The following is a 12514-nucleotide window of genomic DNA, read 5'->3' as shown; positions in this document are numbered from 1 at the left end:
TGCCTATTAATTGAATTATGTGCCCTTAGTAACCATGCAATCTTAACGTTATCATTTTCATGGTTGTAAGCTAACGTTATCTTTAATAAGCCAGCCATTCTCGGTTAACTTTCTTGGATAGTAACGTTATCGCTAGCCAGAAAATTAACTGCGATGCAGCAATGTAAAGTCTGACAGTCTGATATGTTAACATGTGCTTAACATTAATCACTTTTTGTAACCCACAGTGGGCAGGTTGATAACTGCCTGCCGTTGATTTATCGTCTGAAGTGAATTCATAAATACAGATAAGCTAGCTACCTGGCCAGTTATCCAGCTAGAGTAACATTAGCGTCAACGTTGGTCATTTTGGTTGAAACGTAATGGTTTAGGCAGTTGGTAATGGATGGACATGTGTTGTGATTATCGCAAAAATGATTGCATAGTCTTTAATGACTGACACGGGCAACAACGAGGCATTGTTTTCATCTAATTTATGTGTAATGCAGGCATTATGTACAATCAATGTAGCTTTCCTCCGAGCACTTGCCTGTTATGTTTCACTCTTGTCATATCACATGGTGCTTCTGTTTTTCCCCCATCCTGTTTAGCCTGGCCTGCAGGAGCCTACTGTCTCCCAGGATGGGACTGAGGGTTGGTGTGCCCATCCAGAAGCTTCACCCCTTATCCCGTGCCATCCACCACAGATACACCAATGCCAACTCCCAGAGGACACCACACCGAACTGCTGCCCGCCACTTTACCTCTCTTTCTAGACTACCCCCGCGTTCCTACAAGTACCGATATGGTGGCCAGGGGGGTCATAGCTATCAACAACACCGCAATTTCTGGGCAGTGCGCTTGGCCTCCAGGCTGCTCAAGCTACGATACCTTCTGCTGGGGTCAGCTGTGGGAGGAGGGTACACTGCTAAAAAGGTAAGAGCCATTGGTTAGGTGTTATTGCAGAAGATGTACTAAGTAGTATCAGCCATCTATGTCACTCAGTGTTTCCCATACATTGACTTATTTGTGGTGGCCCTCCACAATATCAACATTGACCACCACACAATGATTTTCCAGGTTGTACTAAATTGTGCTTAAATCTGGTTAGCATCATAACCACGCTGTGCTAATTTGTTAAAAACTGTTGTATTCAAGTTAATTCAGCAAACCAACCACCACAAATGGAATTTAATTCTGTGGGAAACACTGTCACTCTATGAGTACAAGTACATCGCTAATAAAACATAGGCCCTGCCTGCACTGTACAGGGAACAGCCATGGATTGTTTGGGCAAAATAAAAACATTCATGTGTTGTGCATAGGGGACTTTTGGAGTAGGTAGATGTTGAGTTTTAGGCCATGTAAAATGTTGTGGAGTTTGAATAATTTACAGTAGGGTAGGTTTTTATAGAATGTCTTGAGCCAAAGCACCACTGGAAATTTGTATGTACATAGTGTGATATGTAAAAAACTGATAGACTGGCTATATGTTTTTTTCTTGGAAAATGAATGACAAAGGTAGTTAAGTTATCAGCAGGGAATATTACTGCAGGGTTTTTGAATTTTAGTCTTCGTCTACCTGTGCATTTGTTGACTGAGGTTTGAATAGCCTGTGCTGTGGAAGAGATTAGAGTGATAACTTTTGCATGAGTGTCAGCCCTTTACCACTCCCTCCTAGTGAACATGATGTAATGCTTTGTAGTGGCTCTTCAGTTGCACATTTCACAAGTCTCATGGCAACAGTGTTTAATTCTTACAGTGTTCAACAGTTATGTCACTGACTTATGTCAGTTATGTCAAAAAAATCCCAAGGAAATTTTGCTGATTCTGAATCTGTAAATGCCATAGCCAACAACCAGTTAAAATATCATCATAGACGGAACTTTGGAAGCCACATATCTTTACATGCTATATAGGCCTATCACAGACTGATCTTTATGTTGTCAGATTGTTGTATACGAAATGTGAATTGTCTCTCATTTTCATTTTCAGACTTATGAGGAGTGGAAAGACATGCTGCCTGATCTCAGTGAATACCAATGGGTAGTGCCTGATTTTGTGTGGGAGCTCACTGAACAAATTGACCTAGGTGGGTGTGTTTTAATCCCATAATTGATTGTGATGTAAAACATGTCAGTGTGAAAATGGGTTGGCTCTCATGGCACTCATGTTGTCTTTGTTGTTGCTGTGTGCAGAAAAGCTGGCCAGAGCTCTACCTGATGCTGAGGAGCTAGCCAAGCTAATGCCCGATTTGGAAAAGTTTGGAGAGAACTTTACCTTTCTTAAGGGTCTTCTGTCCACTGGTATGTCATTACATTTGTTTCCATTTTGGTTTAGCAAGATTTGAGGATCTGCTCTGGCTAAATGATTTAATAGCACACATCACTTGGAGCTTTAGGCTGGATCTGTGTTTTTCCACTGACTATCTTTTGTGTTGGGCTTTTCATGTTTGTTTTTAACCAAGATAAAGTTGTTCTTATAAGATCTATTCCCAATACTGCTGTTACAATTATATTATGCTGTTGATGTTGAAGGTCTTATTTAAACATTTGAATACTTTACACAAAAAGAAACTCAATTCTGCGTAACCACCTTGTATTTGTAAAATTCCCAAAATGTCAATTGCCATCAAATTATGAAATGCAGTTTCAATTATATAGCCATATTAGCTACACTAGCTAGGCTGTATGGTGTTAATAGAGTTGATTTGTTTGGTAATGCTGCCCAACAGAGCGGTGACAACATTTTTCTACCTAAGTATGTACATTCAGGCACCAGGTTTAGATAGGCCTACACTTAAAGTTCCCCAGATTCTTGCTGTATCAGTGATAAGCAGTACAGTAGATGCCTCAACTCCTCAGCTCAACCTCCTTAGACAAGCTGTGACCCATCGTATATTTCTGAAAGAGGGTTTGGCCTGACTGCTTTGCAAATGTGGTTTAAGAACCAGGTTTTTCAGTAACATGACTTACCATGTCTATACAAACTCCACTTTGTGATCAATCTGACAACACATATTGCACATTACTAATTCTTTATGGTGATTTATAGCTTGTCAGGAATGCACAATAATCTGGTGTTTTTGGTGAAATACACCGAGGCAGAGGTTAAAAGCACAGAAGATTAGGACTATTGGCTCGTCATTCCACATGTCACCTAGCATGACCCTTGACCCTTTGCTGTCATCATATTATTTTGGTTTTCATTCTGTTCTTCCTGTTCTCCCCTCCACGTTCTTTACAGGTATGAGTTTGGTTAGTGAAGTCAATGGAGCTTCTGGTCTGCGTCTGTTGTTAGGTGTGTAAACCCCCTCTCTCAGTCCTCTCCTGTCCCGATGCTGTTTGAAAGCTCTCCGCCAATGCGAGGCACCCATGCCTTTAACCCGCGGCCATGGTGCTTGAACTCAAAAGCGGGGGGATGCACAAATGGACATGCCAAATCTCTGCAAACCTGGTCTCCCCTAATTTTATTCTTTAAAAGTTCCCTCTATTGAAGAGACAGAGGCAAATGATTGGCACAGTAGTTTGTCTCGGCTTGATGTAAGACGTCTTTCTGTTTATTGGATTTACAAGCAGTTTTCTCCCTGATGGCCAGTCCTGTCTTTTCTGTGTGGAAAGTAAATATAGTATACCCTACAATGGCAATCAGCACATAATATCACAGGCTTATACTTTCATATTAATATTCAGTTTTACAGCTGCTTTCTTGTCATAGAATCAACAGCATAACATACACATTTTTTTGGCTTGAGTTAAGCTAATGCTGATTGGCAAAACAATGTTAAAGGAATACTAAAATATATTTTCAGCCTAATCCGTATGTGCTGCATTGTTCTGTCAGGCATTGAAAGATCCTTTTGTATTTTTGGATCTTTGATCTTAAATATGATACCTGCACAGTACAAGGTAGCAGGGCTATTGTAGTATGCTACAAATGCTTCACATAGACATTGGGTTGAGAAAATATGTATTCCTTTAGTATGATCTGTGTGGGAATAGAACGGAAGGACTCTTCTCTGAGAGTTCACCAGCATCCTGACCTGTCTTGCACTTAGGTGGAACGTTCTAACTGTCTTTGTCTTCACGTCTTCAACTGTCCACTCACCCTTTTCTCCTTTTTTTTTGTTGCAATTTTCTTCCTCTGAATTTTGCTTCCTGTCTCAAACCTGTCAATTTCTGTCTATATTTATGTTTCTGGTCTGTTCATAAGTGTGTGCATTTCGTTTTTAGTCAATCTGTGGAATATGATGTGATTCTTCTTTATACTGAGTTGTCAGCTCAGTGGGTTTCATATATTTTTCCTTTAGTAAGATGACAAGGATTTTCCACAGTTTCATCTTCAAGCAAAATGCTCCGCACATCTGTGTTCAGACCAGCACGCTCTCCATTCTATTCTCTCTGGTCTCTCATTGAGCTTCTCCCATTGCCTCTTCTTTTTACCCTTTACAAACACATGGCTTTTTCTCTGAAGCCCAGTGAGGTCAACAGTTTGGAAACTAATGACATTTCATTATGCTAATATAATGTTTCTAAAGCAAATGATCTTTATGTGAGTACTCAAACTCATACTAGCCAAGTCATAAGAGTAGAAGGTCTTCCATAGTGCGTTCAAGGACAATGTATAAATAGTAACTCCACCTACATAAGTACAAGGCAGCTGTAAACACATTCTGTACACATGCCAGACCTGCTTTAAGTGAAAGCTGAGGCTGAATCCTCACTGGGGTGTAGAAATTGACAAGATAATGATACTGTTTACATCACATTTTGACACATTTATTTTCTCAGCCTTGCATTTGAGTGTGGGTCTGAAAATGGCTTGAAACATAGTCTTTTATTTTTTTGTCTTTATTTCTTTATTTTTTAATGGATGTTTTACTTTCCAAACTTTTGATTTTTCTGGGAAGTAGGTGCCAATCAGTTCTTGTGTGGTGGGCATGTTTGGAAATAATAATTGTAATAACTGTTATGCCTTGCAGTATCATAACCCCCTCTCAGTATCTGACAGCGTGTCTTCTGTAGCATACCTGCCACCTGAGCCTGAGGTTGTCCTGGTTCACTGTGTTTTGCCGCAGAAACCCCTGGCGAGTCGGCCCTGAAGGCCCCAGAGGCTCCGGTGGCGGCCGCCACAGCCGCGTCGACAGCCACTTCGCCCGAATAGCGACAAGCAGTACAAGAAGGCAAGTATCAGTGCTGCTCCGACCTGGCTCCATAGTGCTGCTTCTCCATCAGTCACCCCCTGTAGGTTCGCTCATTTACCAAATGAGTGTAACGTTCCCCTGCACTGCATAGCTGATCGTCTCCCTCAGGGCCCTGAACATCCTTATAGGACCTAAATGAGTGGTACACAGTGTTTGTATGTGTGGCATTTACCGGTATTATAGTTTTATGTCTTCCTGAAGAATTTTTATGTGAAAAAAACATCTTATGTTTTAAGTTACACTTTGTAAGTCGTTTTTTTGTTTGATTTGGATAGAACTTAAGTATTTTTTTATTGATTGGCTGATTTGGTGATGTAGATTAAAAAAAAAACTTTTGACTTTGATAACAAAAGGCTTTCCAATATCATGACCACTTACAAAATGTAATTTAAATGGCAGAGAGAAACAGTGATGGATTTGAACAAACGTTTGAATGTGTCAGTGTTTTCCGTTTGCTGCGTTTGAGATTATGCTTTTCCCATAGCTCATGGAGCTCCAGATCACTGCTGGCCGTCTCATGTTCTCCTGGTCGTACTGTGTTTCTAAATGCTTTTTCACCACATTGCATCTCATCTCGTTCCCCCTCTGTGTTCCTACTGTCTGCCCATGGATGTGTCTGTCCTAATGGGTCAAAAGACCATGCTTCCTGCAGGGTAGGACCACATGGGGCCTTCATGTGGTCCAGCTTTGAATGTCTCTATGCTGTTAATGTTTGATATTGCGCCCTCAGCACTGTCATTTTCCACAGCCTCGCCTTTGATTTTGAATCTGAATTGTAGACACCAAGCCCACTTCATTTGCAGGGAGATATTATGACCCGTTGGACATTTAGGTGAAGATGGAGGGCTCCCTCACTGACTTCCAGGCAGAATTAGAAACGCAGTTTTTCTGCTTGTTTTTCTTTGAATAGTCCCACTTAGATACACTCTGGTTTTTAATATTCTGCTTTAAAGATAACCTAGCTTGGCAATACAATTATTCTGATTCTGACTTTACAAATCTTTGTATCCCAATTCGTATTTAGTATAATAGTTCTTTGGTTGCTTTACCATGTTTTAGTGTCAGAGAATTGAAAGTGTGAACTTGTCACTAGACTGCTTTGATTCTGACTGCTAGAGTACTAGGCCTAATCCCAGCTGGTTTTGAAGCAATGCAGTTCATTACACATAAATTGACAGCCTAATGTACCATCTGCCATAAGCTTGAAGCCCTCTGCCCTCTCCTCCCGCCATTCTGCCAGTTACCCGCAGCCAACTTTCTGCTATTTCCCTGATAGATCCCCTCAGCTTTCCTAAGTGCTTGCTTCATCCACAAACACAGAGATTTTAAAGATGAGAGTTTGGCCTCCAGTGCACAGTGACTTTGGATTCGAGCTAGTATTAGTCACAACATGGACCACGGTTACATCAGGGTCTTCAATTCTAGTTTGACTTGTTAGAACATTTTGATTGTGTTGCTTAACGCTATTTTGCAGGCATTAAGATTCTGCCTTTCTACCTGATATATGCAGCGAGATATGTTTTGTTTTTCAATATGTTGGTGAATGCCATGTTGTATTGGTTGATGAGCAATGTAACCATGTCTAGTGGGGGGCTAGCTGAAATTTAGATCTTGTTTGTCATAATAAAAAAAGATAAATAAGATGTATGATGTGAGCAGTCATAGCATAGCTATTCGCCACTGGCTGAGAGGCACTGGTTGTTGTATCAGTTGTCTCCTCTGCTCGTTAGTCGTATGAAAGCCAATGAAGATTATGGGTATGTAGAATGCAGCCAGCAGACTTTTGAATAGTTCTTGAAGCCTGAGGCTGTCTTCATTGGTTTTTTTCTTGGTGGCAAGACATTTCTGTCTCACACTTCAAGAGACTGATGCCAGTTGTTGGGTAGGGCGTCTACCCTCACCATTGCCTCAAGCTTGGTGGTCGAGTGAGGCAGAGAGTTGTGGTTGGCCCGTTGGTTATCTCTTCTGTCTTGTCTCGCCCTCTCTCTCACTCTGCCGTCCCTTCACAGCAGGGTTTGCTTGGCGAGCTCATTCTCATTCAGCAGCAGATCCAGCAGCACGAGGAGGAGGTCCGAAGGGCGGCGGCGGCAGCGGCAGCAGCAGCAGCGGCCAATAGCGCGCGGCCCGCTCCTGCTCCTGCTCAACCTCCGCCTCCACCACCACCACCACCACCACCACCACCTCCGCCGCCCGAACCCAGCCCAAGCCCGACCCCCACTCCAGCCCCGGCCCAGAGCGCCATCCCCAGCCCAAGCCCCTCGCAGCACAAGCGCAAGGTGAAGGTCCACACCCCTCTTCAGGAAGACCTTTCCCCCAGCCACAAAGCACTAGACTGGACACCGATCTCTCCCTCCTCTCCCAAAAACCTCTGTAGAAAATGGAATAGGGTATTATAATTTTAGTAGAACCCCTAATAGATTTCAGAATACAGCTGAGGAGAACATTCCATCTTCTTTGTTTATCCCCCTCCATTAGTTATTTTGGTGTTCATTTGCCCCGTATGATGAAGGGCATTAAAGGTGTAGTCCTTGATTATAATCCATTATACTTCAGCTAAATTCTCATCACTTTCTTCTAACCGACTGTTCAGTGTTTACGTTTAAAAACAAAGTGGCTTGCAAGACAGTGTTTCTGCCAATATACAGGAAGTGGTCATGCTTCAATGTTGCTGGAGAGGGGAATCTATATGTTTAGCTGTTTAAATATAAAAAGATCTTTTGACCACATCAAGGATTACACCTTCAATGGCTTTTGGGTCCCAGAGTACATCCTGTATTTTTACATCTTGCCCCTCTACTTTAGATAAGTATATGTATACCCATATTTTCCATTTGACATTCGGCACACATTTTGGTATTCCATAAAGCTGTGTGCCATATAGTTCCCTTCCCTGGAGAAAGCCCCTACTAAAAATGACGCTGCCCCCCTTTTCTTGCCCTGGAGGTTGTCAGTACTGCATTCTTATACGAACACTGGGAGATAGTAGGCCATATCGCCGGTAGGATGGGGCGCTTGGACGTCAGCTCACATTTCTCACCCACATAGCCTGCCATGCGAATGCACCGCAGAGGTCCTAGCGCTCGTGTGTGGATAACCGTGTGGAGGAGTAACTGCACTGCATGGAGTGGAGTGTCCGCCAGATGCATGGACTGTGGCGCATTAGTAGGCAGTGAGGCGTTTGTTCAGCTCTGAGCCCAAACACTATCTGAGCACCTCAAGTGTCCTTGTAGTATCCCTGTAGTGACCTTGTAGTGACCACCACCATTGACTTTCCAGTGGATATTAAATGTAAACTTAGTGAAGGGTCACTGTTGCTATAATCTTCGTTGCTAAAAATCGCCTCACTCCTACGCCTCTAGTAATATGTGTGTGTGTGTGTGTGTGTGTAAATATATGTATGTGTGGGCCCCTGTCTCTTGCCCCCCTCCCCATCCCCAGCCTCAATCATTCGCTGGTGCTCTGTAAATCTCCCCATGTCTCTGTCCAACTACATCAGTTGCCTTGCAGGAGCTGAATGATTTTATGAGCTGCATTTTTTGCTGTATCATTTGCCTGTCTCCCCTCTCTCATGTGATCAGTGATAATCAAGTCTCTTTCAGGTCTTTCGGTACCTCTACTCTATGGTGTGATTCAACATTGATTTAATGCGGAGCAAAATTGAATGACTTGAGTGAATCGTTTTTCCTCTCATGCCTTGACTTAATGCCTCCTGAATTGCTCTGTGGGTGTTCAGTGCACATGCTGCTAGCCGTCCGAGAAACGAAACCGAATCATGTTTGACGGGGGGTGGGGGGTTAACACTGCATCAACTTGGAGACTGATCATTGTGTCTGGCTCCATAACGTTGTGTTTCTGGCCGCCTGTCCACCCGCAGCCATCGGATAAAGAGAAAATAGACCAACTACAGGAGGATCTTCTCCGCACTCAGGTGAGCTTCCCATCATCCACCTGAGAGAGGTACATGAGGTACCAGAAGTTGTGCATGAAGCAGAACGTTGTGTTGGTGTAGTCGACAAGAAAAATCGGAAATGGTGTTCCTTTTTAATCCATTCTAAATGTAAACTACTGTATTTCTCACACCTCAGCTGAAGTACCAACGCATGCTCGAGCGTCTGGAGAAGGAGAACAAGGAGCTGAGGAAGGTGGTGCTGCAGAAGGATGATAAAGGCATTCATCAGAGGAAGGTCAAGGTGAGGTCAATCTGCTCATGACGTCTTCTATCATTTTTCAGTGAGAGACTTGATTTTCCAAACCCAGTGCCTGTGTCTCAGCGCCAATGTGAAAGTATATAAATGCTGGGGCTGTGGAATGAATTAAAATCGAATTTCAGTTTCACTTGTGACTTCCAACAATTGCGAAGACGGCATAATCGAGATGCAACAATTATTTTGCCGTATTCTGTTTTGCAACAATGTTCTTGTTTTGTCTTGAGTTATACACCCGGCGCAGCCCATTGCTAACTGTTGTATAAACAATATTTTTTTAAATTCATTTAAAAAAGTATTCAGTATTTTTTTAAACTCTGGATGGTCTTTCCAGAATCATTGAGTAACGTGTTAAATACTCATGACTTCAATATTGAAAATAATTATGATTATGATTATTTATATCATTGTTTTTATTTAATAATGATCATGATTTTTGCCACAATCAAGCAGCCCTAATAGATGCATGTACTTTTTTTTTCCCATTTCTCCTGCAGAAGTCTCTGATTGACTTGTACTCAGAAGTGCTGGACATCCTTTCTGACTATGACTCCAACTACAACACTCAAGACCACCTGCCAAGGGTAAGTGCACTCTCTATACTCCTACTGCACATGTGGTGTTTGGGTTGAATATTAATAGACGATGAATGCCGTGCGGAAATGGATTTGTTGTTAGCAAGTGCTGAGATCCTAGATTTGACCAATCTCCCATTTTTGTTATAGATAATGTCAAGAAACACTTCCATAGCAAACTTTGTTAGATTATGATAGAGTTTGAAGAGTAAGGCACAACTGGATTGGGGGTTTCATAGCTTGGGACTTTCTAAACAATATCAGAATTCAGAAAGTCGTAGGTACCTCTATCCCAGGCTGGCTTACACCAGGCCTTCTAATGTTGCTGATGCTGTGTAATGTCAACACACACCGGCCTGGTCCTCCTGCCCTGACTAATGAGCTGCTGTGGGACGTACTGTATGCTGTTAGGTGGTGGTGGTCGGGGACCAGAGTGCCGGGAAGACCAGCGTGCTGGAGATGATCGCCCAGGCCAGGATCTTCCCCCGAGGCTCGGGCGAAATGATGACCAGGTCGCCTGTCAAGGTGAGATAATGGGAACCAGAGCTCGGGCCCATGGTCCAGGACCACCATGATAAATGAACTCCAATACCCTAAAGTCCTGTTCAGCGAGAGACGTGGCGATCCACAGATGGAACAGATGGGTTGTAGTCATCATTTTGTATGGGGAACTGATGGGCTTTATGGATGGGCACCATTAACTGAATGTTTGTAGTGTGTTGGAATGTTGTTGTTTGCTCTGTTCTAGGCCTTGTAGCCCCCACAACATTACAGGGGAATTCAGACTTGAAATGGCACAACAACAATGAGTGAAATTACAAGCTGAAAGCTTTTTGAAAGCTAGGTTATTTGTACAAACTGATCCTGTATATATATAACACCATATTTTAATCAGTCACAGATGTCTAAAAACCCACGCCCACTGGCGGTGTCTGACGTGTGTCAAGTGATGCCAAAGTTTAGAACTCCTTTACAAGTTTGATGACTTTGGTGTCTGATTCATGCTCTTCCTTCAGGTGACCCTCAGTGAAGGCCCTCACCACGTGGCCATGTTCAAGGACAGCGGCCGAGAGTTTGACCTCACCAAAGAGGAGGATGTAAGTGTCAGTTAGAGTTTGAGCTCACCATTTCCTCTGTAGTTTCTAAGGAACTCTTCAGCTGTTGCGTACTACATACGCACACGCACACGCACACACACACACGCACACACACACAGACTTAAAACACATTTGGGTTTGTTTACATAGACTTGTTTCATACAGGGGTTGTGTGTGTGTGTGTGTGTGTGCGTGTGTGCGTGTGTGTGGTGTGTGTGTGTGTGTGTGTGTGTGCGTGTGTGTGATGCTGATCTTATTAAGTGGTGTGTCCTCTGTTTGTCTGCAGCTGGCTGCCCTCAGGCACGAGATCGAGCTCAGGATGAGGAAGAGCGTCAAGGATGGCCAAACCGTCAGCACGGAGGTAAACACACACACACACACACACACACACACACACACACACACACACACACACACACACACACACACTGACCAGACACACTGACCCAGTCCTCCTATACATCAGTCACATATTTAGACAGTGACTCACTCATCCGCAGAGTCTCTTAAAGGGACAGTTTCCAACTCTGTATCTATTCTGTCACTGTTATTCTCACTTGTTATTCACATGTCTTGCTTTTTCAGTGAACGTGCAGCATATCACAACTCCGCACAGCTGCAAACAAACCAAATCCTTGTCATTATTTAACAGTAGTTGTATTTTACATGTGTGCTAATTGAGGGATTTGCAATTATGTGTTTGTGTTACAGACAATTTCTCTAAGTGTCAAAGGCCCAGGAATCCAGAGGATGGTGTTGGTTGACCTGCCAGGTGTTATTAGTGTGAGCACACGCGCGCACACACGCACACATACACACCGACACACATACACACCGCACACATACACACCGACACACACGCAAGCACAGACCGAGAGATACGTAGACAGATTATTGTTGGAGAGCTGAAATTTCTTTTGTGTATGTGTTTGTGTGTGTGTAGACGGTGACCGCAGGAATGGCAGCAGACACCAAGGAGACCATTTTCAGCATCAGTAGAGCGTACATGCAGAACCCCAATGCCATTATCCTCTGCATTCAGGGTAGGACCTCTTACCGTTTGTGTGTGTGTGTTGTGGAGTATGGTAGCATTACTGTTCAGAAACTACCAAGCCAACTTTTAGAAGGTCAGTGTAGAAGTCAAAAACACTGACCTGGTGAATTACAAACGTAAGCTCTCATTCATGAGGCATTGTGCTTGGCTGTCCCTTCTCAGATGGTTCAGTGGATGCCGAGCGCAGCATTGTCACGGACCTGGTCAGCCAGATGGACCCCCAGGGCAAGAGAACCATCTTTGTCTTGACCAAAGTCGACCTGGCCGAGAAGAACCTGTCCAGCCCCAGCAGGGTGAGCTGGACGCCTGGCTCAACGAGCCACACACACACACGAACACCTCCAGGACATGACTGGTGCTCAGTGCTGAGTGGCCAGCAGAGGGAGCTCTAAGACTGCTCT

At 43.4% G+C, this 12514-nt stretch overlaps 1 protein-coding gene across 1 annotated transcript in view; it reads left to right on the top strand.

Moving 5' to 3' along the window:
• Window positions 1-5072: 5072 nt before the first annotated feature.
• Window positions 5073-12514, top strand: part of opa1 (OPA1 mitochondrial dynamin like GTPase) — a 35975-nt gene continuing 28533 nt past the window's right edge. The window contains exons 1-10 of the mRNA XM_048252231.1: window positions 5073-5161; window positions 9057-9110; window positions 9268-9372; window positions 9885-9971; window positions 10374-10487; window positions 10979-11059; window positions 11346-11420; window positions 11771-11842; window positions 12003-12102; window positions 12276-12406. Coding sequence (XP_048108188.1) covers window positions 9283-9372; window positions 9885-9971; window positions 10374-10487; window positions 10979-11059; window positions 11346-11420; window positions 11771-11842; window positions 12003-12102; window positions 12276-12406 — 750 coding nt within the window. The 5' untranslated portion in view covers window positions 5073-5161; window positions 9057-9110; window positions 9268-9282. The remainder of the gene's footprint in view (window positions 5162-9056; window positions 9111-9267; window positions 9373-9884; window positions 9972-10373; window positions 10488-10978; window positions 11060-11345; window positions 11421-11770; window positions 11843-12002; window positions 12103-12275; window positions 12407-12514) is intronic.

The sequence above is a fragment of the Alosa alosa genome, chromosome 9 (assembly GCF_017589495.1).
Source record: "Alosa alosa isolate M-15738 ecotype Scorff River chromosome 9, AALO_Geno_1.1, whole genome shotgun sequence".
Lineage (NCBI taxonomy): Eukaryota > Metazoa > Chordata > Actinopteri > Clupeiformes > Clupeidae > Alosa > Alosa alosa.
Note: the sequence above shows the minus strand (reverse complement) of the source record. Positions and strands in the feature narration are given on the sequence as shown.